General features: G+C 33.5%; 2 protein-coding genes and 2 long non-coding RNA genes across 8 annotated transcripts; 2 read left to right on the top strand and 2 right to left on the bottom strand.

Moving 5' to 3' along the window:
• Positions 1 to 113: 113 nt before the first annotated feature.
• Positions 114 to 19,267, bottom strand: LOC116425907 (sodium-coupled monocarboxylate transporter 1). 2 transcript variants are annotated; one of them, XM_031974191.2, is made up of 9 exons: positions 19,116 to 19,267; positions 9,637 to 9,979; positions 8,953 to 9,178; positions 8,324 to 8,391; positions 6,946 to 7,241; positions 6,077 to 6,295; positions 5,537 to 5,720; positions 4,636 to 4,923; positions 114 to 2,716 (listed from the first exon to the last, which is right to left on the bottom strand). In XM_031974191.2, the coding sequence occupies exons 2-9, from the start codon at positions 9,967 to 9,969 to the stop codon at positions 2,471 to 2,473; spliced, it is 1,860 nt and encodes a 619-aa protein (XP_031830051.1). In that variant the 5' UTR covers positions 9,970 to 9,979; positions 19,116 to 19,267; the 3' UTR covers positions 114 to 2,470. The 2 variants fall into 2 exon arrangements, with proteins under 2 accessions (XP_031830051.1, XP_031830050.1); XM_031974190.2 differs by lacking the exon at positions 19,116 to 19,267 and adding an exon at positions 15,893 to 16,572.
• LOC143174248 (uncharacterized) lies at positions 9,866 to 22,737 on the top strand. Of its 2 annotated transcripts, XR_012998049.1 has the most exons (3): positions 19,264 to 19,574; positions 20,922 to 21,435; positions 21,760 to 22,737. It is a non-coding gene; the product is annotated as an uncharacterized LOC143174248 (long non-coding RNA). The 2 variants fall into 2 exon arrangements; XR_012998048.1 differs by lacking the exons at positions 19,264 to 19,574; positions 20,922 to 21,435 and adding an exon at positions 9,866 to 10,369.
• On the top strand, positions 16,626 to 19,063 carry LOC116425915 (uncharacterized). The gene is made up of 3 exons (XR_004234801.2): positions 16,626 to 16,779; positions 17,316 to 17,408; positions 18,662 to 19,063. It is a non-coding gene; the product is annotated as an uncharacterized LOC116425915 (long non-coding RNA).
• LOC116425908 (putative sodium-dependent multivitamin transporter) lies at positions 22,454 to 27,302 on the bottom strand. 3 transcript variants are annotated; one of them, XM_031974192.2, is made up of 9 exons: positions 27,108 to 27,302; positions 26,041 to 26,167; positions 25,735 to 25,956; positions 25,319 to 25,659; positions 25,129 to 25,248; positions 24,837 to 25,054; positions 24,485 to 24,702; positions 24,128 to 24,369; positions 22,454 to 24,035 (listed from the first exon to the last, which is right to left on the bottom strand). In XM_031974192.2, exons 2-9 carry the CDS (start codon positions 26,155 to 26,157, stop codon positions 23,723 to 23,725), a joined length of 1,791 nt encoding a protein of 596 aa, XP_031830052.1. In that variant the 5' UTR covers positions 26,158 to 26,167; positions 27,108 to 27,302; the 3' UTR covers positions 22,454 to 23,722. The 3 variants fall into 3 exon arrangements, with proteins under 3 accessions (XP_031830052.1, XP_031830055.1, XP_031830054.1); XM_031974195.2 differs by lacking the exon at positions 27,108 to 27,302 and adding an exon at positions 26,964 to 27,103; XM_031974194.2 differs by lacking the exon at positions 27,108 to 27,302 and adding an exon at positions 26,799 to 26,957.
• Between the last annotated feature and the right edge of the window lie 146 nt (positions 27,303 to 27,448).

The raw sequence follows: 27,448 nt of genomic DNA, 5'->3' as shown, positions 1-27,448 counted from the left end.
TTGTGTATTCTGCTCTATGAAATCGTGCGGCGTGCAATATGTTAAATGCCAATTCTTCCACAGCAAGAAGAAGAAACAAAGAACAGAATGAATGAAAAAAGAAACACATAAAATCCAGTAGAGCGATTGGTCTCATATATTTTCTCTTTATATACAAATACGTTCTCTAGAAACGAAGTATCCCGCTCTGACAAAATGGCATGCTACCATCAAGCGATCAGGACCGAGCGGTAAGACGACTCTTCCACTTACAATGTTCGGGCCGCCTCTTCGACGCGTGGCTCGAGATTGGCCGCGTAGCAGTAACAAAGGACAGAAGCGGGATTAAATGCAATTGAGCGAGATGTAACGATAGAGATCAAAGCCCATAGTGCCGTCAACTTCGTTCTTTATCGTTACATCTCACTCCGTCTTTTGCCATTGTCGCGCGCCGATAATAATCATGAGTTGAAGACTGAGTCGACCCGAACATTCTGAATGGAAGAGTAGTCTTACCGCTCGGTCCTAACCGCTTGCGGGTAGCACGCCGTCTCGTCAGAGAAGGACTACACATACCTTACAACTAAGTACTGGTGAACGGTAAAACAATCGTGGCGGTCCCGCAGACCACCGCATAAATTAGGCAAAAGACAACGAAGTACACGTCCGCAGTGAAAATGAATCGAGCGATCGCGCGTTTAACGCGGCGACCGCCGGAAGCAATTAACCTTCAACGGGCATCCAAAAGATTCTGCTTTCGCTTCAACTTTTAAAAACATAAATTAAAGTAAAAAAAAGGGAGATTCTACGGATTCTAAAAGACGCTTAAAACGAAGGGGATTGTCACGTTCTTTCGGGGTGTAAATGATAGTTCGAACGATACATTGATCCTTTTCGCTTTTCGACGGAGAGTTTACGGTAAGGGATGCGTTAAAACATTTGTTTGTGATTTTGACGTTGATTGTTTTTGGCGAAGCTAACGGTAGAACCTAAAGTAAGTACGGTAACAAATGGTGCCATAAATAAATTACCCTATGCTACTGCGAGTCGCCTCCTGGCAAGGAGTCCTCTCGGAGTATCCATAAAATCTACAGAGTCTTGCTCTGAGTTCCCTAGACTCGTCTCTGTCAGTGATCGCCTCTAAATTAGCCTGTCCTTGAGTAAGGAACTTCTTTTTGGTTCATTCATTCAGAAGCTGAGGCTTCGTTCCTCAGCGATGAAGTCTTTCGAGGGCTTGCGGAGTCTTAATATTCTTATTCGATTAAGTTGAGTCTTTCAGGGACCAGTCTTGTTGCGTTAAGAATAAGATCTTTGACATTGGTAAGTTTAATAAAATCGGTAACTCGTTTCTTTCATTTTTGATCGACTCTTCGCCAATTTTTACGGCTGTTTATTTGGAGCATTTTATGAAGCGAATTTAGGGGTGAATTTTGAATCAAATGTTTGGAACGTTCATTGGGTCTCTGCGGTGCAATTATTGAATTAAGCGAAGTACATCTGAAAGTGAAGCAAGTTTCAGGGTTTTGAATTAAACATATTTAGGACATTCATTGGTGCTATATGATCCAATTATTGAATCAAGATAAGTAAATTTGAAAGTGTAGCGAAGTTAAGGGTAAATTTGAATTTGAAGCAAATTTAATGGTATTCAGAGCATTCACTAGTGCTTTCTAACGTAACTACCAAATCAACAACAGTCAATTTAAAAGTGAAGCAAGCTAATTTAATTTAGATTGAAACAGTTTCTATTAAAATTGTGTTAAATTCCCTGTTTCTCAGATTTCCAATTGAAATTCTCCATTTCTCGTATATCCAACAAACGTCTGATCAAAAAATCAGAATGAATCGCCTGTAGCCACTGAAAAACTCAAGTTAATCAACGATTATCTCGTTAACACTAGAAATACCGATCAGTCGAGCTAATACACCTTCAATCTTCCATAAACATCACACAAATATATTTATCGAGCTCTTAACTAACTAGTATCATACAAACGTCGCCGAAAGAATTTAACGATAATTTTCCACGAAACCTCTGTTAAAATTTCATCGACTAAAAAACAAGCACAACATTCAGTTCACCGTTACTCGACCCAGTCAGTAGTTCCAGTGTTAAAAGATCGGAAAAACGAACAAGCACAATCGCACTGCAGAAACCGAAGTCCAAAATTCTTCCGCAACAAGTGGACGAAACCCTTGTGAAAGAAATCGCATCGAGTATACCTGCCGGTGTCAGAATCGCAACGATCCAAGTCCGCCGTTAAGAATACGCTAAATGTTCATCGAAGACCTAGCAGCAGGTTCTACAAACGCGTGAGTCTTCATCGAAGGTGCGTCCGTGCGGTCTGACCACGTGGACAATTTTAAACGATAGAATCATCGAGGAAGAACTGACTCTTTTCTAAATTAATTAAAACGCGGAACGAAGAAAAATTCTCGGTCCCTCTCGAGAAATACTGTGATAAATCGTCTTTCTTCAGCCTCTGCCGCTTCATTTCAGGGTTTTGGTGTTCTCCACTTGAGACTTCTCGTCGTCGAGCTCCAGGCCGAAGTTCATGATCCCTTGGACGTTGTTAGCGTGTGGCTTGGTCTGCAGACGGAACGCTGAGGCGATCACAGGGCTCAAGAGATCTTGATCGAGATCTGCCGGGTCCTGGAAGCCTGTCACGTAGCTGACCGCCACGCCTACCAGCAGCGTCAGTAGGCAACCGATTGCGCTGTACCAGAGATAGCTGATCTGCGAGCCAGTTGGAAATGACTTTAATTACTTAGGCGTGTGCGGGCCACCTGGTGTGTTGGGTATATACTCGACTGTTCGAGCCGGATCGAGAAGATTCGAGCTGGCTCGGGCGAGCGTGGCGCTGCAACACTCGGGCAGTTCGAAATCGTAGACTACTGGCGTCATCGAGTAGTTGACGGTTGGCGATGTACACTACTACAGCGGAGAGAGTTGCATGTTAACCCTTTGCACTCGAGTTTTCTCGTTGGATATATTCGTCGTTTTCTAATGAAACATTAACGCGTAAAGCGCCATATCAGTCACCGTTGACGCTTCTGAATTACTTGAAAACGTCGTAACGTGCAAGATAACCGATGTCGAATGAAAATGTTTAATAAGGTAACTAAGCTGATAATAATGTAATGCAGTGGTTGTAACGCTAAATAATTAATAATTCCTGCTTTTCTTTGCTTAAAAATAACTCTACAGAAAACCGGTCAAGATTTTCGCGGCGTTTAACGTGTTAATGGTACCTTTTATAAGTAACATATATATATATATATACATACCATATAGATAGAATTGTTCTATTTCAATATTTCATTCATAATTACATTATATGAACTTTGACATTGAATATGAAACTTTATAATTTTCTTGTATCGAGATAAATGGCGACCGTGAGTCGCTTTTCTGGTGCGAAGGGTTAACCTTTTAGCCACTATACGCCACTACAGTGGCTTTCGTGTATACCATAGGGTCACTTCTGACTTAATCTATGACGCTGACCGTCAACTGGTTGATGACGTAACAGTATGGTTACGAGTTGCCTAAATGTTGCAGTGCCACAGGCGCCCGAATTTTTCCAGGCTGGTCCGAACATGAAATATCGGCTACTCACACGTTCTTAGTTTTAATATTTGTGTAGACAGAGAATAATTTATTTGTACTAATACAGATTACGATTTGTTTCAGGCTTTCACCGTTAAGAATACTATTAATACTACTAAGAAATGTACAAGGTTCCCGAGTATTAGCCGCGCCCATTAGAAATTGCTTCCTGGCGTTTGGCTAGCGTTACAGATAGCATCATCAGGGATTTGAGGACTTATTGATACTGGTTAGCCAGAAACAGTTAAGCATACCATTAGCCGATCAATTAGGAACAGCAGATTGGTGATCACCCATTCCGTAACTCCCAGTAAGATATGCTTAAATAGGAAGCAACGTTTCGCTAGCATTGTAGCTGGGATCATCAGGGAATTTGAAGGTTAGCTAGAATCAGTGCTTTCTATTTGAGCATACCGTTAGACGATCAATTAAAAATAACAGATTAGCGGTCATCCATTCGTAATTCCCATCAAGATATGCTTAAATAGGAAGCAACGTTTCGCTAGCATCGCAGCTGGGATCATCAGGTGTTTGAGAACTCATTTATATCGGTTACCTAGAATCAGTGCTTTCTATTTAAGCATACCGTCAGTCGATTAATTAAAAACAATAGATTGGTGATCATCAATATTATATTATATTAACCCTTTGCACTCGGGAGGTGACTCACAGTCACCACTTGGTTTGATACGGTTAAATTATAAAATTTGATATTTAATATTGAACTTTGTATAATGCGTCACTATGTGAAATCTCATAGTAAAATACTTTTGTCCCTTAATTTACCGATTAAATTAGTTACATTAATCGCAAAAAACATTGTCTATATCTAATCAAAGTGTTGAATACTTCTAGCAAAAAACTTTCAAGTGCAAAGGGTTATTGATACTAGAACAACTAAACCCGTCAAAATAACGGATTTCAAACTTCCTATTTTAAATCAGGAAAACCGTTAAGATATTTCTGTCGACGTTCACGTTGACTCTTATCAAAGTGATTAGGTGAAGAAGTAACTTTCAACTTGTGCAGTCCATACTATACTATACCTTGTATATCGAAGAAACGTCGTCGTTGGTGTCAATCGAATGGCTCTCGATAATGGCCGTGGAGTTGATGATGCAGGGACAAGCGTCAATCGACACGAGCTTGTTATCCAACTGAATCTTGCCATTGAGAACGGCAATTTGAGCGCCAAGACCGATCCACAGGACAATTATCAGACTAGTGATGGCTCCTGAGATTGCCCCTTTAGCGTTCGCCCATGGCACGAACATACCCAGAGAGAATAATCCCAAGGTAATTCCTCCGACCATGCCGTTGAATGATAATGCGACCTGGAACATTGATTGTCGATGACTGTTAGATTGCGGGTATTTTTGCGACAGCACATTTATTAATATACTTTATTTTATTTATTGAGAAATCGTAATTTATTGTATGTCTTTATTTATGTGAGAAATCAGTGGGAACATTAATATCTGTCACGATCATCTAAGATTTACTTATCATTAAGATAATTTATTAATTGTCATACAAATGATTGTCAACAAATGTTATGTGCACATTTATTTTAACCCTCTACAGACCGAATTTTTGTTCATGATTATAACAAAATCTATGCAGTGTAAAATTAATAAATATCCACATATGAATACGAATTAACAATATATTCAATAGTTTCAGTAATTTCAGCAAACGAATATATTTTGTAACTTTCAAGTTACAATGACGTTAAACTTTCACGCCTGGGCATATAAAAGTTTAAGTTAACTGATTACTTAATTTTATTCGCCACTTTAAGTGCAAAATGAAATAAATCAACAAGATGCCAATATACTGATATGTGACTTCAAAGTTACATGGGCCTACAGAGGGTTAAAGGTAAAACTGTTTGTGCAGTAAATGTCATTGATTTTTGCTAAATTAAAGAAGAAATTTTTAAGGTACCTCAAGAACGCTCCCAAGACGTTCTACAACGAAAACCAAAACGAAGCTAAGGGCGCCGAAGCTAACGCTTATCCATCTGGCGTAGATCGCACCTTTGCTAGCTGGCAGATTTATCTTGAACACTCCCTGGATTATATCTTCGCAGGTAATCGCTGCGAGAGAGTTCAACGCGCTAGCTACAGTCCTGTAAAATATGGTAGTAATATTTTAATCCAGTGAGTTTAATTTGATAAACTTGTAATAGTAATTAGAAATGATTCGAATCATATTAGATTAGTCTATACTAAATATATATCATATTAAATTATTGTAATTATTATAATATTATGCTTACAATTATTGCAATATTATGGTTGTAATTATTATAATATTATGATTATAATTATTACAATATTATGGTTATCATTACTATAATATTACCATTATAATTATTACCATATTATGATTATAATTCTTCTAATGTTATGGTTATAATAAATTTATTATAATTTTTCTGCGTTAGTTAGGTAATGAAAAATTCTGGAAATTTTTAGAACTCACCCCAAGGAAGCAGCGAAGATTCCAGCGACGAAGAAGCCAGGTACACCCTTCAGGCCACCCATGAAATTCATCACGTACAAAGGCAGCAGTTGGTCCTGGCCAGTTATTTGGCTAGCCAACAGGGGATCACAGTCTCTGTATGTGCTGTAGAGCACCATACCAGTCAAAAAGTTCACGGTGTAGATGGTGATCATGCCGAAGGCTGACACCCATAACGCCCTGAAAGAGAAAAAAAAAAATTTATAGTAAATATTGATAGCAAATATTGATAAATCGAAGTATTTCGTTAAATAAACTTTACTTAACTATTTCATTGTTATAACTGGATGATTATATAACAAATTATGTCGACAGAAGTCAATATTTCAAACAGACAAATTTTGTTTTAACTAGTTTCATCGACTATAAAACAAATAATAAATGTTTTGAAGTTTGGCGTGCGTTTTGAATATTTCTAACGAATATATTATGATAAATTATAATTTATCGAATAAGTGAAATCTGTGTTTTTGCTAAAAAATCATGGTACATTTTCTAAAGCTTCATAAAAATCAACATCAACAAAATATATCATGAAATGTTATCAGTTCGTATTACTTATAAAAATTAGGTATATATAAAACAACTGACTATAATAATTTATTTGCCATTTTAACAATAATTTATGAATAACCTTACCAAAGTTCTTACATACACAAATTTTTCATATTCGTTTCAAAAGAATGAAAATTTAAAAAGGATAGAGATTTACAAATCTGTTTACAAAAACACGAAAATCTCGAAATTCCTTTATAGAAGAATAAAAGTAACAATATTTATTTACAAGGGAGTAGAAACTGTTTAATTTCCTTGCAGATTGGAGTACCTACGTTCTGGCTTGGCCAATGGTCTCTACGCTGAGGTATTTTTGGACGGAAGCTTGATTGCTGCAAAACATGGTTGTCCAATAAATAGTCCCACCAATGACGACAGTCCAGAAACTGTGTCTGACAGTGGGCTTGGGATCCATGTTGAAGAACTCCATTCGGCCTGACGCCTGGCTCACGTCCCAGACCTTGGCAAAACCACCCTCCCAGGACAATCCGTAGCCAGCGATCAGGAACAAAGAGCCTAGCAACACTGCTGCTTGAAAAGTGTCCGTCATTATGACGGCCTTCATCCCACCCTAAAAGAGAATCCTTCGAAGTTACTGTTTAACACTTTCATGCAAATTTAATATTCAATATCAACCCTTTGCCCTACGATTCATTTTTCAACTGTGATCGACACATCTACTCTACAATTGATGTTTGAGTCCTATGCGCCACTTTCGCGCTATTCAAATTTCATGTCGGAAAAAACCCAGCGCGTTTAAACGATACTGACAACTGACGGCGTACTCACAATGTGACGAAACGCGCTCAACTTTTCAGACGCATGTATGTACGTCGCATCGCTACTGTTTTTGTATATAAGTAATCCAAGTAATACATTTTGTATTCCCTTGTTACCTATTATAAATTATATATATATATATATATATATATATATATATATATATATATATATTATAAATTATATATATATATTATAAATATATATTATAAATGATATATATATTATAAACATATATTATAAATTATATATATATATACATATAATTTATAATAGGTAACAAGGAAGTACAAAATGTATTACTTAGATTACTATATTTATTACAGTAATCTTAGATTACTAGATTTATTATAGTAATCTTAGATTACTAGATTTATATAATATATAATATTATATATAATATAATAGTATTAACATAGGTTAAGACAAGTGCTGTCGCGCTGCTTGGCTTTTCTCGGCCATGTTTTTTTTTAAAACCTCTGGTACTCAAACGGTTAAAAGAAGAGACAAATTTTAGGTATATTCTATACCTATGTTTGTTCTGAAGTATAATAATCGATAACAGGCGATTCAAATTTCATTTGAATTCACCAACATCGAGTGATATTTATGTTTCTTAAATTCTGTTTAAAATCTCCACCATTTATAATATACTTATTAAGCTTCGCGTAATGTATTAATATGTGAGAGATTGAAATCAAATACTTTTGTTCTTTAATTTATATGTGATTTCTTCTTAAGTCAATTTTAAAGAATATCTTCTATATCTTGTCAAATGATATTGCGTATTTTTAATGAAAAACTTATGGAGTGCAAAGGGTTAACCCTTTCGCTACAATGGTTCTATAAAAAAGATTATCATTAAATATGAACCTGCGAGGCGTAGAAGATACAGACTACGTAGACTAGAGTGACTGCTATGTAAGTATTCAGACCAGTGACTGCAATGAAAGAAAAGGTATCCATGAAAATTCAGTAATAATAATAATCTGAAAGATTAAAATAATTTAGTAACAAATTTAGTAGTAATTCGGTGATAAATTAAAAATTGAAAATTTCATGATAACATTAGTTTAAGAATAGTAATTTTGAAACTTAGAAACGTAAACATTTATTTCAATGAAATATTAGATATGAATATTATTATTAATAATATTCATTTTGTAATAAATTATTTGATTAGCAATTAGTAGGTTAAATTGATTAAAAAATAAATTTTATTTTTCATTCCTCCGTCTAGTGGATGAAACTCTTAGAACGTATAATAATTTCACAACCATTAATTTATATTAATTTAATAGTTGTTATTTTACACGATAGTTACCAATTGTTGCAAATAAGGGAACATATTGTTAACAAACTTTTCAAACGTATCGTTTCCAAAACATACAATTTTTAATGTATCAGGATTTTTCAAATTCAGAAAGAAATATTTCAATTTTTACTACATTTCAAAAATATTCGTTGAATTTGATTTTAGGTGATTTCGATAATTGACTCACCGTGACTTAGAGCTAACGCGGGCGCGTACACCGCGACGGACGTATAGAGGATCATCTGTAACATGTACAATCCGCTCGCGAGCAATCTGCAATGCCGATCAAACCGAAGATTCAGATACTCGTAGCTAGACGTCAATCGCAGCTTCATAAAAACCGGCAGGTACAGGTACGAGGTAATCGGAACGACCAGGATGAACGCCACGCAGGTCATCCAGAATTGTGTTCCCTTCAATTTCAAGCAACAATTAATCCTACATCCATGGATCATCGAAATGATGAAGAAACTATCTCTTTGTGCCGATTTTTAATGCTCTTTATTGGAAGATATGTTTAGTAAAATGGAAACAGTTCTTTAATAATAATTTCGAAGACATAAATGACAGTAAATAAACATTAAAAAAGAATAACATGTTTTCAATATTTTGTAACTGGCCAGACAAAATGTATTCATAGAATATTTAATAGACTGCTTCAAATAGCAAACTCTAAAATAAATCCTGTTCTAACACCAAAAGCCAATTACACTAAATAAAATCTGTATTTTCCAAGTTACATTACACGGATAATTAAAGACATAATAAAATATTCATTGTTTGAAACATTTTATTCAACCAATATCATAACTTTTCAACCCCCGGTTAAGTGGTCCTTAATTTTTCTGTCGAAGTTACGTATTTGAAGTACCTGCATGTACATTTCCGCAGGGTTCCCAAGAAGTTCTATGGCTGTGATGAAGCTCGCAGCTAGGGACATCGCCATGGGGAAGGTCCCCATGCTCGAACCACCGAGCAGGAAGTCCTGGCTGGTTTCTTGCTTTTTCGAGAAGAAACCGTAGAATGTGCCGATCAGACAGGATATGATGAGCATGGCGGCTAGCACCACATAGTCCACCCAAGAAAAGAAGTGCAGGAGGACAGGATGATCCTCCATGCATTTCTCGTCCACATAATTTGATGGTCGCTGCTCGGCTGAAGAGACGGCCAAGAACAGGAACCACACGAACAAACGGGACGGCATCTTTCACTAGCTGTAATGAAACGAGAATAAAAAATAACTAAATGTTTTATTAAAATAATAGATACTAGATGGTGAATCAAAGATTTCAACTATTATTTTATTGATATATTTGTGATTATTATTATTATAGAATGGAATATAAATATTTTTAATTTTGTTTATAAATAGATTTATTATTATATAATAAGTAGTTTAATTTGTTTGTTTGTAAATGATCACCTGGGAAGTACGCGAACAAATGTATTTATACATGATACCAATTTTTCAAGATATTTTTAAAAATGTTCACAGAATTTTGGTAACTGGTGACAAATCGCCATATTGGTTCACCCCGAAACCTCCACAACTTCAAAAAATGGCGACTCCTTCGATGGAGCTTTTAAAAGGTGATTTCGTTTGTGTGAGTTAAATTTCTGAAGTTTTTTATTCTGGATCAGTTTAAAATAATTTGTTCTATATTTCTAGTTAATTTTTAGCATCTGTTTTGCGATAATTCTTTTCGATTTTGTAATTTTATAATGATTGTGTTGGTGAACTCATGGAACAATAAGTAGAAACTGATGACATATTATATTGCTTGCGTCGAAATATTCGAATGAAATAATAATGAAATACAAAATATTATTAAAAGTCATAAAATACTATTAAAATAATAATAAAATAATAATTAATTGGCATCACAGTTTTACATCCTTTACTTTGAGTAAAGAATAAGATTTGCAGATGATCATTCCATTTTCTAAGTCAATTTAACGGATGATTAGAATTTATTCCAAGGAAAATTGTAAAAAGATACTGTGTATCATAGATCGTGAAAAAGGATACCTATATTAATAGATCGATCCTCGTGCTTGGCATTCACTGACCTTCGGCCACATTGATCGATATTCCGATAATGGATCTACAATCACGTGAAACTCTCGCGATTATTTATCACTTCCGCGTGACCCAGATTTCATATATAAATTTGAAATTTGAAAATGGTGAATTGGATTTCATAAAAGTTTTAAATATTTTAATTTCATTACATTATAATATATTTTATTACAGTCAAATCGAGTTCATTATATTTCAACTTCTTTATTTATTACATTCTATTTTATAAAAATGATAAAAGTTAAACATTGGATCAAAATGTTAAATAATCTATTTTCGATGATTACTATTTGATTGTGAATTTATTATGAATATTCGTTTGTTTATTAACTGAACAAGCCAAAGAATAACTAAGGCTTCGTATAATTAAATATTATACAATTATTATACTTACAATATTTAAAACTGAAAAAAGAAATTTATTATTTTAAAAATAAGAAATATAAATTTATTTATATATTTATTATTTTTATATATTACAATATACATGTAACAAAAATATGAATTCACACTTCTTAGTCACATAATCATAATACACTTAATATGTTAATATATTCAATAAAACAATTTCTTTATTACTCCCATGTAGAATAGGGGTTCCCAAATATCCCAAAACTTGTCAAATTCAAAGCACAACCAAAATTGATATAATAGAAATCAATTGCCTTCATTCTATTGAAATATCACTAACGAAAGGAAAACTTCTTTCAACTTCAATCTCCATGAATTAAAACAGAAATGGATCCATTTCAATTTTATCTTTATTCTATTGAAGTATCTCTGCTGAAAGGAAAACTTCTTTCAACTTCTATCTCCATGAATTAAAACAGAAATGGATCCATTTCAATTTTATCTTTATTCAATTGAAGTATCTCTGCTGAAAGGAAAACTTCTTTCAACTTCTATCTCCATGAATTAAAACAGAAATGAATCCATTTCAATTTTATCTTTATTCAATTGAAGTATATCTGCTGGAAGGAAAACTTCTTCCAACTTCAAATTTCATGAATCAACTTTCGTAAATTGAGTTCCGTGCATAAACTTCCGGAGTTTAATAGTGATGCATCATCGATACAATCTGGAGACAGATGCACGTTGTCGTAAACCATCTTTTCCTTACATAAGCCGAGTGTAACGTCTCGTTTTACCTCGGGCACGTTACGATTATTCATCGCAGCGTGCCCCGCCATTGGGTGCAATTGTTTAGAAAGATTTGCACCGCCATTGTGGCTATTAACACGGGCGTTCGATCGTCATTAAGGAATCTGGTTAACGCCGGATGAAACCATTTGATTCCGCAACTTTGTTTCCGAGTAAGTCTCAGCCATTTCTCATCGTACCAATGAAATGTACACTCATCGAATCTGATGATTAAATCATTCTTGGAAGAAGATCAAAATTATTAACAGAGGGCACTTTTTATAATTCTCAGATAATTTTTTAACAGATTCTTCTCTGTTTTAGACGCAGTACTGAAAAGGGAGGACAAATCATGAATGGAATGAAAAATTAGTTGTTATATAATAAAATATGTATAGATTTATTTATTTTATTTAAGAATAACAGAAGGTAATATTTTTCAGGGATTTAAGAAGAATTTTCGAAAGATGCATTTGAATATTATATTTCTTCTAAGGACATAACGAGAGATGGAGAAATGCATTTTTTGCAATTCATATTTTTTCTAATTTCATAAAAATAATAAGTTGAAATTTTTACAGGAACTGTTGATATTATAAAAATTTGCATAAGTTCTTAAGAAAACATCGATGACACATATGTTTAGCATTAACTACCCACCATATCAAAGGGCCAACAATATTCTCATAGTTAAAGATTAAGAAATGCATCTTTCCTTGTAAACAATTTTTGCGTAAGTTTTCTCATATTATACAATTCTCTATAAAAAATACAAAACTTGAATTAATTTACACTAAGTTAAAGGTTAAAAACGTGCCTTTGTTATATATGATATGTATGTAAGTTTTCTCGTGTTATTCAATCTTCCATACAAACATATAAAATTTATTTCAATTTAAGTCAGGGGTTATAAATGAATCTTTTGTTATAAATAATTTTCGTGTAAGTTTTCTCGTGTTATTCAATTATCCATAAAAGAAATATAATATTTAAGAAAGAATTTTTTTCTACATACTTTAGTTTTGGAGATGTAACGAGAGATGTATTTAAAATAGAATCGGTTCGTATTGGTTCGACACGTTCCTCTGCCAGCGTACTTCACTGTGAAGTAAGACGAACGAATTTCCCTTTCACGAAATTTTCTCAGGTTCAAGACTCATATGGACGACGTGCAACAGCCAGTGTCACTCGTAAACATTTTTATTACAGTGTATTTTATCGGCACCGTTCGCATTAACGATACTCAAATATCAATTTACGGTTTCTGGTTGAAACCGGTTTAATCGAACCGAAACTTGCGCTCCATATCTACCGAGCTAGGAATGAGAATTCGTGAGAAAAATTTCTGTTCTCGTATTTGGACATTCGGATTTCGGCGTCCAACGATTTTCAATTAGATCACCTAGAAAAATTCACTTTCGAAACAGTGTTGCGACGATGGTCTTTGAAATTAACATTTTATACACCTTTTTATCGCAATTTCGAGCATTGCTTTTGAATTTCATTTTCAAAATAGAATATTTGTATTCATTCCGAGCTTCCTCGAGCACTAAGAGCATTACAAAACTTCATTCTTCAAAGGCAAAAGTTGTGACAGATAGTTTGAGTTAGTTTCTGGTGAAAAATAAGTTCAAAGTTTCTATAGAAATTCTGTTGAAATCGGTTTTTCTTAGATGTACCACTTATTTGTTCGTAATTCTTGGTTGCATTTGTTATTGGACTATGACAATATGTACAGGTTGCATTTTAGGTGTTTGCAAAATTATTTTATATTCAGTAACAAGAAAATGGCACTTTTGGTTTTCTTGAACGCTAGCAATATTTTACAAGGTGTTATAAGAATGTACACTTAAAGAACTATTAAGTGTACAAAATTTACAAATATTTGGTCAGTAATTATGTCAACAATATTAATAAAACACTCTCAGACAGCAATATACTGTCACCTAATTAAAAAAAATTGCTGAAGTACATTTTTTATTGCGATGTACTCTGCCTATGAACATTTTTCAACCCCAAAAAAGTTACTGTTTAGAATGATGAGAAGTTCCACTCTATTCAGTCAATTATCATATTCAAAATGTACATTGTTAATTTTGTTCAATGACTAACTTCAATTTTGCAATATATTTGTTCATTTCCACATAAAATTTATAAATTTACACAAACACTATAATGAAAAGAAAAATAAGATGTTCTAGCCACCCTAAGAGAATATCTCAAAACTGAATCATCAATTGGAATTCAGTTTCAAGTAGAAAAATCTCAATATTTCTCATTTCCTTATCACTTTTTTCATAAAAAATTGTGATTATCACAGGAATATTAAATCTGTTATATAAATTTACTTGTATTTGAGTCATATATATGATCCCTGTTTGCATCACAACCTTTCATACAAATGAAGTAAAAGGGATACCTCTTTAGATAAGAAGAATCTGTGAATAACGAAGGTAAATACGTCATTGATGAACCCCTTGTCTTACGATATCGTGTCAAACTCGCAATGCAGATTTTGAGCAATAATTAGCAAACACAAATGCCGTTACATTCACTTGAGTCAAAATTAAATGTTATTTTTCTTTTATCAATTTTTAATTTTTGAAATAAATGTGAATATAGTACACATTTACAGACATAGAACGTTTCTTTTCTTCTTAGTAAATTATTAACAATAATATTATTCCAGCGAGCGTAATTGAAGAGTTGTCAAGATGTCTATTGCATTTTTGGAGTTAGAGAGCTTAGCTTTATATGTTAATAAATTACCAACCTTACCTTGCAATAATTAAACACAAAAAAAACTGTATCACACGGAAAAAGGTATTTTTGTTCAAATGACATAAAGCTCTTACCAAAGAAATAATACTTTTTAATCGTTGTCACTAAAGAAATAAAACATTTTACTAATTTTTACTAATAAAACGAAACCTACCAATCTTCACTAATAAAGTAAGACTTTGAAACCTGAAAACGCAATGATTCCAAAAACATCCTAATCCTTAACAACCCTTCAATCTTAAGGGTTATTTATCTCATTATATAAGTGACTATGTAGAATTACTTACCCATCGAAATGACAGGTCTGAGTTCTTTTATTTAGCAATGATTAATATCTTAGAAGCGTTAAATACCCCAAGTAATATTAAAAATAAATAGTTCTACTTCAATACTATAACGAATATAGAATCGAAAACAATCTATTATTAAAATTTCCATAATAATCACATATTAATCATATTAACAGACACTTGCTGTACAGTTTGTTCCATTGTTCTTCGAAAAATCGACATTCGTTCATTTAGCTCTTGTAATTTATAGGTTTAAAAGTAAACAATTAAAATACACATTTGTGTTGTTGCATCAATCAAAATCGACCCAAACATTTACCAAACAATATTTATAAAATTCAATGTGAGTCGAATTGACTCGTTCCGTAAATCTAGTGTTAAAAGCGTTAAATACCCCAAATGATCCAAAAATAAATACTCCCACTCGAATGCTGTAACAAACATACGAAAAATTCGAAAGAAATCGTTCAAATTTTCAAAAGCTGCTGTAAGTTTCAGAACTACATATTTATTCTACATAGTCCAACGAAAGAAACAATAACAATGACACTTCAAAAAACAAAAGTACCTTTCACTAGTGTTACTAAATTAATTAACAAAAAAACTACCGCGTAAATAGTATTCTAATTTACCGCCTAAAAAGAGTCTCAGTTGACTCTTATTTTATCCGGTGTTACTAAACTAACAATCAACAAAAATGTACCACATAAATAATGTTCCAATTTACTGCGTAAATCGAGGGACGAGTGTACTCGAAATATATTCCATGATTCGAAGCTCCCGAAAAAAACCAATTTCCAATCTAACCCGACGGATCCTCCGATCAGCACCCTTACCTGTCCAATTCCAAGATGGCAGCCAGCCAATAGCAGTCGTCCAACCGTCCAACGCCTGAATATTTCAAAGGAAAAGCAGGGAAAACCGTGGGGAACGGAGGGATATGGTGGATCGACTATCGAAAAGCCGGCAGAAACGTGCGAAATTGCAGCTGGATGATCTTGCTGGTCTTCCTGATGTAACGCATATGTGTGCGCTGGTTTTCGCGGGGCGGTTCGCTCGGGCTGCCGGTCCGCGCTTGCCGATTAACTGATTAGTCCTCCGTTTTCCCTTAGTTTCACGCGTGCTCGTTTCACGAGTTGGCCGGGGCCGGGTTCGGATTAAGCGGAGAACGATTTCAGACTGTCGTTTTAATTGTCACATGTGCCCATTTATACGAACGAACCCCTTCCCGGTTGCCGCCGGCTGCTAGATCTTTGCCTATTCCCGCGTATCCTCGCGGAAACAACAACAACAACCGCGCCGCGCCGCTCGGCGAGTCACTAGGGCCGTGACTTCTAAACGCGGCTTCCGGGTTGATCGTTCGAGAAAATCGCGCGGTTCTTTGGTAACCTCTTTCGATTCTTTGACACAGCCTTTGGGGTATTTGCGTTAGGGGCCAGGTACCGGGCGAGACTGTTACGGCTTTCGGGAATTATCGGTAACACGGGCGAGCTCGACGATTTCGGTGACCTTCGAATGTGTTGGGCATTGACTGTAAGCAACAAAGGGAACACGTGTAGTTCCCTTTACACGTGTGTCGCTGATAGGATGTTTGGGGAGGATGTCTGTGTGTTGGGACTGTGTGGGATGAGAATAATGGTTTGTTTGTTGTTGTTTGGGTCGTCAATTTTTATGTATGATCGTTGCATTTATTGAAAGTAGGTGCACAGATCAATTTTAAAGGGTAAATCAAATTTCAATAATTAATTTTTTGGAATAATTACAAGGGAATGCTTTTGGATTCATTGAATGGTGGTTTATGATCTTGGTTGCTGTTGTTTATGTTTGTATTTTATTTATAGTGAGTACAATGTTGTTAATGATATTCATTAGTATTCGTTATTTATATTTGAGTTTTATTTAGAATAAATAGTTCGTGTTATTACTAGTATTGGGTAGTATTAATTGGTAATATTAATTATTGCAATATTGTGTTGAATTAATGCAAGGACATTTCACGAAAATTTTTCCATGGGACAAAGAAATAGGAATTAGAACATTATTATTCTATATCACGTACATTTCAACTTTAATTTTATTCGATTCTTTAGATCTTATTTCCTATATTTTCGTGTTTGCTAACTGGTAACAGATTTAAAGAATTTAAATTTGTCGAAAAGAGATTGCTCACCGATGCTAATAATTTTTAAGTATGTTGTGTAAATCGATATCTTGAATAACCTTTTTCTTATAAAAACGTCGAACTCTTTTACCTTCTAGGATATTCGTAAAAACAGTTGGATTCTGAACGGGAGGATTTTCGACCTATAAAATAATTCACACAATTTATAAATAAGCATTCTTTTATGTAAGGTAATAGTGTGCTATTAATAACTTATTCTGTTATTTACTTGGAACTTATTCTAGCAAATTTGAAGTAGAAATATTAATGAACGATTTTTTGAAAAATTGAATGATGCGTGGCTTACAAATCTACCATTCAATTCTTCTTAGAATTAAATAAATGAATAATTTTTAATGGAGCATCTTAATGAAACAAATTAGCGAAGAGCTATTTTACATTTTTTATTTAATTTTTAATAGCAACTTATGAATTAAAGTTTAGTACAGTACTGGACAATTTTTAGTTTATGTAGACGTTGATGGAATGTTTGATAAAGGGAAGGAAATGGAATTTTGATGGCCTCGTTTAGTACCACGAATTTCGACATGCAATATAATCACCAATCCCTAAGAGTACTATTATGTAATACCTTAATCATCTCTGTTGATTCTTAAAAAATTCTAAAATACAAATGTTTAGATCTAGAGTAGCAAACATGAAATCTTGCAATTAGTTCAAATCGTATTGTCCTCCCTTTAACAGTTCAAAATTAAATGTATCCTAATTTAATTTCTTCAGATTTAACTTCATTTAATTGAATTAGAGTTTATATTTAATAATTTATTATTAAGTTTCGTTACTTCACAGCTTAAAATTTAAAGATAAATAAAATGAAGCTGTAAGTGCCAACTACTGGTAAAGCAGGTCTCTAATTTTTTATTCTTATTTATTACCAATACATGCTTTCATGTCCTAATAATTGTACAAAATTGTTCGCGTTTAATGCAAATATCGTTGAAGTAGAATTTAAAATTCAAAAACAAATTTCATACATCTAAATAGGTTAAATAATTTATCTAAAATAATAATAATTTTCAGTATCAATTTTGAAAACACGAGCTCAATGATTTATATTTTTAGACTTCTAATATGATATAAATAACACTTTTTTAAATAGTAAACTTAAAAAGCCTATTTTTTAATCTTTCTAAAGATAGAAGGTGTCATCTAGATTAAAAGTACTTAACATTTCCACCTAGGATTCCTAGAATATTGGAAAATAATATATACGTATTCTTTTCAAATGCAGAAACTCAAACTTAAGGGGTGAAATTGTTTTCCAAAAAGAAAAACACCATGACCAAAACCTGAACAATTTTGGACACACCAATGCCATATCAATTTCTCGATTTACCACTCCACGAACATCTGAAGACATCTCTGAACTGCGTTTTAAGCGTAACTGAACGTTAATTAACCATCGCACTTTTTTTCTTTTCAGTTTCCGGTACTCGTTTAATCAAGAGAGAAAACAATAAGAAAGATAAGCAATTCTTAAATTAGCATAAGAGCAGCACAACTATTAAGACAATAAAGTTAAAAGGAACAGAGAATAACAAGATTGCAAAAGAAAACGATGCACCGAAGAAAAATAAATTAATTTCAATGATTTTCAGTACCAAGAATTTTCAAACTAATAAAATTACAACGTTAGATTAACCTCAATATTTTTCAGTACTAAGAACTAAATTAATAAAGTTAACCAATGTTCGCACAGAATAATATTGAGAAACAAAGAAATCTCAGACTAACAATAAATTGATTTCAATACATTTCAGCACTAGGAACTAAATTAATAGAGTTAACCAATGTTCCCACAGAATAATATTGAAAAACAAAGATATCTCAGATCAACGATCAATGAACATCGACGATTTTCAGCACCATGGACTTACGTTCTCGATTCTTCATCTTCTCCGACGGTAGACTCGAAGCAGATAATACTCTTGCACGCGATCGTGGCAGCTGGAACAACGACACGATCGTGTCGGAGGCTCGTTGCGATAAGGAGGGTTGATAGGACATCACTGCTCCTGTATCAGCTGGAGATTCGAACGCGAAATATCGACTCGGCAAGCTGGGAGTGCATGTGAAATCCGTGGTGGCGGACAATTGGAACAGGATCCAACCGGTTACAACTTACGGGGTAGTAAATAAACGACGATAGTGACGCGTTTCCTTAAAGTCCTGCCTCTCCAGTGACCCGCTAGTTTAACCCTTTGACGAAGTTTGCCGCCTAGAACGAGAGCACACTCGAAACGATCAGTGCTTTCCTCGGTGTTCAGTACACGAACCATTTTTCATCGACCTCCGTCATCTTGTGAGACGAATTTGAGCCGTTTCTTTTTACAGTGGTATAAATCCATTTTTAAGTCGTTTTTTTGGAAGCGGTATAAGTCCATTTTTGGAAAAAATGAATCAATGGTAGTTTTAGTGAGATACAGATATCTCTGATATTACCGCGAAAATGTTTTCTTTGAAAGTGGAGTAAGTCCATCTGTAGCTAATAAATCGTTTATTTTCGTTAACAATTTTATTAATTATTATTGCACAGTTTATGGTTTTATAAACGTTACCTAAATTGGTTTACGTTTGCCAATATTTTCAAGTTGATTCAAACGTAAACTCTTAAATATCTTAGTATATGTAAAAACGGACTTGTACCACTTTAAAAAAATACGGCTCATTTAATCAATTTTAATACTTTTTGGGTTACTGCTATTAACCCTTTGCGAACGAAGATTTTTTGAAGTAAAGCTTATTTCGTGCAAAAGTAGACTACTAGTCTAGAAAAGTAGACCGTTTCAAGCGTCAATAATCACATTTCCTTATAAATTGCAAACAACATTAAATAACAAAAAGTCACAACCAAAAGATTATCAAGAGTAGACTGGTATCCCAAGATTCTCAATTCTGAGTTTCAATTAAAATTTTATTGCATTTCTTAGACCCAAACTTGCAGTACAGTTTAACTTAGCTTAATAACACGTGCGTACAGTTTACGTAATTAAAACGGTGAATCAGGCGTAGAATTAATTCTTTTTCTGCTGGTTTTATTAATCATCATTTTAAGTGGAAAGATTGATGTTCAGAATATTCGCAGCTGTGAGTTGAAGGGTTTGAAGAGCAGTTTTGCTTGAATTTTAATTCGAGCAGTGGTTATAGAAAACTTTGAGATAGAATTAGTAAACTCGAAAGTTCCCTTCAGCTTATTAGAATATCTAATGACTCAGTTTCGAAAGGTACTACAAAAATGTTGGGCAAGCCATATTTTCGTTGAGGAAAACAGAATTTTAAGTACGCTGAACTAGATTCTTGGGCAACTCTTCGGGTCAATGACTCGACTTGTTTGAATAACACTTGGATAATTTATTATCTGCGACACTCCCTTTTCAATTGTCTTGCGAACTTCTCCGAAACTTGAAAATTGAATTATTTCAATTTTCTATAAAATTCTTTAAAAAATTTATTCAGAGATACAAAGAAAATATTTATTTACATTTATATTTTTATTTATTATTTTCGTATTGCAGTAATTTTCTTTTCTATTCTTTCAAGGTATTTGCCAAATTTTTGCATTAGCTTTCTATCAAATTTGTTGGAAAATTTATTCAAAAGTACAAAAAGCAAATATTTATTCACGTGTATGTTTTTTTCTTATTACTGCCGTGTTGTAATAATTTTCTTTTCTATTCTTTCAGAGTATTTTTCAAATTTTTACATTAGTTCTTATCAGAGAGATGAATTATAAACAATTGCATAACAGATCATTGACAGTTGGGCTTGTAGTGATCAACGTTGACACGTGCGTAAAAGTGAAGACGTTCGAATAAAATTGGTCGTGTGAACGTGATGACACACGCGAAATTAAACAAATGTCCACGTTTCTTGCAAACTAAGCTCATGAAAAAGATCAACAATTTTATTTAGAATCTTTTCCGCTAAAATGTTGTAGAAATCAAATTACCAAACTGTCGAAGAAAATTAATAATCGTCACTCACCCTTTCGTTAAACAAAATTTCTTCAAAGAACGCACGTCTAAACACACATCACAAGACTCCACGCTAAATAAGGTCAAGAGGGAGCAAGAGAGAGAGGAGAACAGGTCAGAGGGAGAGTCCCATGAAAATAAACAGAAACGGTTGACACCAAGTTGTCAGAAGTTTGCAATGTATTCATTTGTAAGTAACAAGAGCAACAGGTAAATTAAAAAGGTCTGCAACGTCGTTCCAACAAAGTGACTTAAATCGAATCATTAAAAATTTTAAATTAAATATAATTTTCATTAAAAACTACAAATGATGCTGAAAATATTGAAAAGTTAAACAATAGAAGAATTAAATAATTAACAATTAATAGAAATAATAAAAAAAGGTTCACTTCCAGGAGCAATAATCTAAATATTTATTTTATTAAATTGTCTAGATTAGTTTTTCAGAATAAGTGCACGAAGATTCGTGATCTACGCGTGACAAGTGACTCCATTGACACTATCAATTCAATAATCCACTGGTAATACGGAAACCTTGTTGTTCCAGAGGTTAGAGGTCATCAAGACATTCGACACCTCGTCCCGAGGAAGATGGAACGCCAACTGGATTTCTTGATGGATTAATTGCTAGTTGAGTAGGACGACGTGGACAACAGTTTCGCTGGATAAATAATTAAAAAGAGTCCCATGCCGCCGATAGGAGACCACGGACAAATTGAAACTGGTTTCAACTGGCCGCCGGTAGTTTGATCTGAGCTGGTCGGTATTCCTTTCAAAAGCACCTTAGACTGTCCTTCTTTCACAGAAGATTCTCTCTTTAACGCGCAAAAGAGTTCATGGTCCCTTAGGGTTCAGTTTAGATTTGCATTTCAAATAGGTAGAGATACTAAAATTCTAGTGAAAATCAAAGGGCCATTCAACCAAACTTCATGTTAGCTTTTGTAATATTGATAACCTTAGACTGTCCTTCTTTCACAGAAGATTCTCTCTTTAACGCGCAAAAGAGTTTATGGTCCCTTAGGGTTCAGTTTACATTTGCATTTTAAATAGGTAGAGGTGTTAAAATTCTAGTAGAAAGCTAAGGGCTATTCAACCGAAATTTATGTCAGCTTTTGTAATATCAGTAATCTGATGGAGTTAAAGAAATAAAAATCACTATTATGTGAAATCATGTCAAGTGTAAATGGTGAGGAAGGAAACAATTGAACTAGTAATTTAAGAACTCAGTGATAACTACGATATATGCATTGAAGAAGCCTTTTTATTCTTTGAAACAGTAACAGTTTTGCATGATGTTATTGTGTTACTAATGATAAGGTCGATGATAAAAGGAATCACAATTCGTTTTTTAATTGGAATTATATGTGACAGTGGGGGTTTGCTCAGCACAGTTAAATCGATTTGGTTATAGCCAGACGAATTCTCATTCCTGCTGCTCAATTGCCTTGTACTTCATTCTAATTATCTACTTCACTCTTCATCAAGATAAATTAATAGCAAAATAGAAAGAACTGTCGTTGTTACATTTCTTTCATACGATCACACACAAACGCACACATGTTACTTTATTGTACATCGTTTTGGTATACATTGGACAACAATTTCTATGCTTTAAATGCTATTAATACTTTATCGTTGAGCATAAAAAAATACATGCTGCTTCTCTTAGCATACTTAACGGTGCATACAAAATGTCTGTACCTTCTATTGTATAAACATCATCAAGTTTTTTTTTAGTATTTAATATTGTATAAACTAGCTCGCGTTTATGAAATCCAATTAAGTACACACGTTGAATATACTGTTTAAGTCAGTAAAGTTATGTTATTTTGTACGGTGATTCACGAACAACGCACTGAAAGCACAACGTCTTGTTTGGTCATGATCGTTGACATTGCTTCTTGCGTTTAAAAAGTAGAAAATATACAAAAATGGCAGTCTAGGAAGACGTTCGGCAATTAAGTACACGTTCATATAATAATAACATATGTTAGTGCTTCAACACAAAGAATCTAAAAGTTTACGCAGTTCACCAGACCAGCTGACGCTCAGCTAAACTTATAAATATCATAAAAACCGAAACCGTAAGTGTGACTAAAAAGCTACGAACGAAATACAGTGTTGTCCTCGTAATTTCGTAAAATTTGAGAAATTCTGCGAGGGGGAGTCCCTTGAAGATTGCTTTACGTGACACTGAGTAGTAGTCTCGGTTAGGAACTTTAAAGGAGTGCCACGAATACGAAATTACGAAAACAATATTTAAAATACTAAGAGAAAATCCCATCTACAATTAAAATACAATATTTTCCCCTTTCAATCACAATTTATCAATCCCACTACAATGACGTCGCAATTCCCGCCATATTTTTAGCTTATCAATTAATAAAAATATGGAAACCGCTGACATAACCAATTTCTATACCTTCAATTACGTGTGGAATGTCTAATATCTAAGATGCCATACAATGAATTAACGAAAAAGAAATTAAATGAGAATCAATAAAAGTGTACTATATTCTGGTGCTGCTAACTTCGCCACTATTGTCTGTGTCGTCACGGGAGACGACAGTAAATGTGTACTTCGCCGTATCGTGTACTGTCTCGCCGTCATCTGTTTTTAGAATCGCTTGTCTACGCCGAATACGGTTCCCTATTATGGGAAAATAAAGATTTGGATCCAATTCAGCCTTTTGTCTCTTGTGTAGCATGTTAAGAAAATAACTAAGTAACAGTCCTAAGACGAATGTCATCACAAATCCTAGTGGACAGTACCACATGTAGGAGATCCGATAGAGATAAAAGTAGGATGAATCACCTGTTGGTCTAAAGTAAAGAGAAAATTGATATTGTATTAATACAAAATTAAGCTAATTTTCATGGAAACTGAAAATTGTAGTAGGTATCTTTCTACTTACTTCGCAAACTTTGCAGCTTGATGCAACATAGATATAGTTGTATTCGTGTAACAACCATCAATGGACACTGGCAATGTTGGTGGAATTGGTCTAGGTTGCCCAAAGGCGATCCAAAATAGAAAAACTAATGATCCAATAGCAGCTGTTACAGATCCAGTTTCTGTTGCTGATTCAGTGAGCATTCCAAGTGTGAAGAGTCCTAAAAGTGGACCCCCCACCACACCAAATATGGTTAGGCTAACCTATAATAACAGTTAAAATAAAATTTAATAATTTTATAATCTATATCAAATTAAATATTTATCATTTGAAAGCATAACGAATATCAATATACTGCTTAATTATTGAAGCAATCACCTGTAATACACCACCCAACAATTGAGCTAAGAATGCCAAAGCAATGGAAATAATTCCACATATGAAAGCAAGCAATTTAGCTAGAGTTGTTGAAACTGTAAGAGAGAAGTCATCGCCACGACATTTCCTATAGGCAGGTTTTAAATAATCTTCTAAAGTTACTGCAGCTAAAGAATTCAAAGCTGCTGAAATTGTGCTGAGACCAGCACTAAAAATACCTAAGCAAAAATCAAGTACAAAGCTAATCAATCTTCGCGTATCACTACGTGCGTGAATATCAAAAAATATATACATAGTAATAAATTCTTAAAATTTTTATTATTTATATAACAATATAAAATAGAAATTTTACCTGCTATAAAGAGGCCTGGTATGCCAGGTTTATCAGACATGGTGTCCATAACATAGTATGGCATCAACATATCAGATGATGTTATTTTTTTCATTTTAAGAGGATCACATGTGTAATATTTACTATATATTGCCAATCCTGAGAAACACGTAGTCATTGAAAGTACAGTTAAAACTGGCCATGCTATCCAAAGTGCAGTTTGTGCTGCTTTCAGGTCTCTGAAAGCACAATAATCATTAATAGTAATATATCTCCAGAATTGCTTCTATGTTTCAGTTATGAAAAAACATACTTCACAGTCAATAAGCGTTGTACTTGTACTTGGTTCACACCATACAATGATAAAAATGTACACAAGCCTCCAATAATAAGAGACCACCATGTATGTCTCACTGTTGGATCTGGAGAAATACTGGAAAAACATTTACTTTTCTAAGTAACACAGAAACTTTTTAACTAAATTCTATTATAAAATAAAGTACCTGTCAAATTCAACTCTACCACCAGCCTCTGCTATGCGCCAAATTTCACCTAATCCTCCAACTTCATTGGCAGCTGTGCCAATAATAATAAAAACAGCAACAAACATAAGTATCCCTTGAAATACGTCTGTTATTAGAACCGCTTTAATGCCTCCTATACTCGAGTAGAAGGTACAAACTAATCCAATAATAATAATGCTGGCTGTCTTAGAAATTCCTGTTGTAGCTTCTAACGCTAAAGCAGGCGCATAAAGCACAACACCTGAGTACAAAAGTAACTGAATCCAGTACACAAAACTGGCCATAAGCCTAGCTTTTACACCAAAGCGTTTTTCTAGATACTAAAAAGAAGTAATAAATCTTTTAAGTCTGATATTTTGCAATGTCTTTTCTTGTATTTACTTGTTATAACAAACCTCGTAAGCACTTGTTGCTTGAAGTTTAAAGAATACTGGTAAAAATCCATAACAAACAATCGGTGTTCCTATGAGATATGATATATTAATTACTACAAATTGTGTCCCATATGTGTAGTTTTCTGCAGAAACACCTAATAAAGTAATAGCTGACATAAAGGATACTACAAGTGCTACTCCAACAGGAATGATACTCATTGATCTGCCAGCTACGAAATATTCCTATTAAGGTGGTAACATTATTCAAATTTTGTTCAGAAATTTAATTGCAAATTGTAGTTTACAAGAAAATGCTGACATAAATACCTCCATAGTCTTTTGACGTCCACCACTGAAACGATAGTAAATACCAATGCCTATACTTATGATTAATGTGGCTGCTATGACCAAATAATCCTCCCATTGTAAACTTGGTTCACTCATATTGCCAATTCTTTTGTTAAAAAATACAATATATAAAAGACATATATTAGATTTAATGTTATATTCTTTTTGTTATTATAAAAAAAAAATAACTGACTTTACATGTTTAAAATAACAAAGAATATTTTAAAAGTAACACTAAGAACAATCTAAAATCCACTTCAAATTAGACCACCTATTCCAGATACCTTTATACTATGCTGTAATCTCTGATACTATGTTTTGTACGTTTATGGTACATGTTAAACGGCATTTGCTTCTCTTATTTACTAAGAATAGAATTTATGACTGTAACATTGTAGCACTAGAGCCTTTTTACTGTTGGATACAACATTTAACACTTATGAATTATCTCAGATAATACTTTATAGAAATCAGAATAAATTATTTATAGAAATCATTACGTGTTTTTATAGCTTTACCATAATAGAATTAATAAATTTCATTACTTATGATGTCAATTATGCAATATGTTAATCATTTATAAGGTCAAAGTAATTCATATGAAATGGCATTTTATTCAGAAAAAAAAGTATTTATCAAAAAGAACTTAAGTAACACAATTGTGACTCTGATAATATTTCATAAAATTAATCAAGTGCTGCATAATAATAGTAACTTCTACTTCATAACACAATTACAGTATTGCCTTCTGATGTTCTTAATTTCCTTGATATGATAACACAATACAATGTTTAGTTAAAAGATCGCATCACTTATTTTTCCTTATCACTTAAACCCATAATTTCACACAGAAACTGACATTACTATCAATAAGTTCGCGGGAATTAAGATAATGTTTTTACTTTTATTATACTTATAAGTTAGCTATAATTGTCAGTTTTGTCGGTAATTTATGAGAAAAGAACAAAAACTTAGCATATATCTTGAATAATCAAAAAACGATATGTATCTGTTATCGTTACGCAAAGACAAGAATATTGACTTACCAGAGTAATATACCGCGACGTCTTTCATTGATGGAACTGATAGAAATATCTCGCCATGACCTATGTCATGGATCTATACTGCTTTTAATCGTCTTTAGCGTGTTCAGGCTTACCGATCACTTCTCTTCGTTAAAAAATGTTAATCGTGTGAGTGCCGGAACACGTGAAAACGAGTCATAGTGGGGAATAAGCTATTGTCCTTGAGTGTTATTGTCTAGAATTTTGTTGCATTTTTATCGCATATTTAGAATAATTATAATAGTTTACCAGGAAGTAAGAGACTTCTAGATAATATCATATATATTATATGTAAAATATTCCTTATTTTCTATTTAACCTGT

Source organism: Nomia melanderi, chromosome 2, assembly GCF_051020985.1.
Source record: "Nomia melanderi isolate GNS246 chromosome 2, iyNomMela1, whole genome shotgun sequence".
Classification (NCBI taxonomy): domain Eukaryota; kingdom Metazoa; phylum Arthropoda; class Insecta; order Hymenoptera; family Halictidae; genus Nomia; species Nomia melanderi.
Note: the sequence above shows the minus strand (reverse complement) of the source record. Positions and strands in the feature narration are given on the sequence as shown.

Excerpts from the sequence above, each read along its gene's own strand:
- LOC116425908 (XM_031974192.2), bottom strand. The coding sequence starts at position 26,157 with ATGAGTGAACCAAGTTTACAATGGGAGGATTATTTGGTCATAGCAGCC. Across the intron at positions 25,660-25,734 it reads AAGCAACAAGTGCTTACGAG|TATCTAGAAAAACGCTTTGG; the intron begins GTTTGTTATAAC and ends ACTTCTTTTTAG. Across the intron at positions 24,703-24,836 it reads ACCAGGCCTCTTTATAGCAG|GTATTTTTAGTGCTGGTCTC; the intron begins GTAAAATTTCTA and ends ATTTTTGCTTAG.
- LOC116425907 (XM_031974191.2), bottom strand. The coding sequence starts at position 9,969 with ATGCCGTCCCGTTTGTTCGTGTGGTTCCTGTTCTTGGCCGTCTCTTCA. Across the intron at positions 6,296-6,945 it reads ACCATTGGCCAAGCCAGAAC|GGCGTTATGGGTGTCAGCCT; the intron begins GTAGGTACTCCA and ends TTTCTCTTTCAG. Across the intron at positions 4,924-5,536 it reads GTCTTGGGAGCGTTCTTGAG|GTCGCATTATCATTCAACGG; the intron begins GTACCTTAAAAA and ends TCAATGTTCCAG.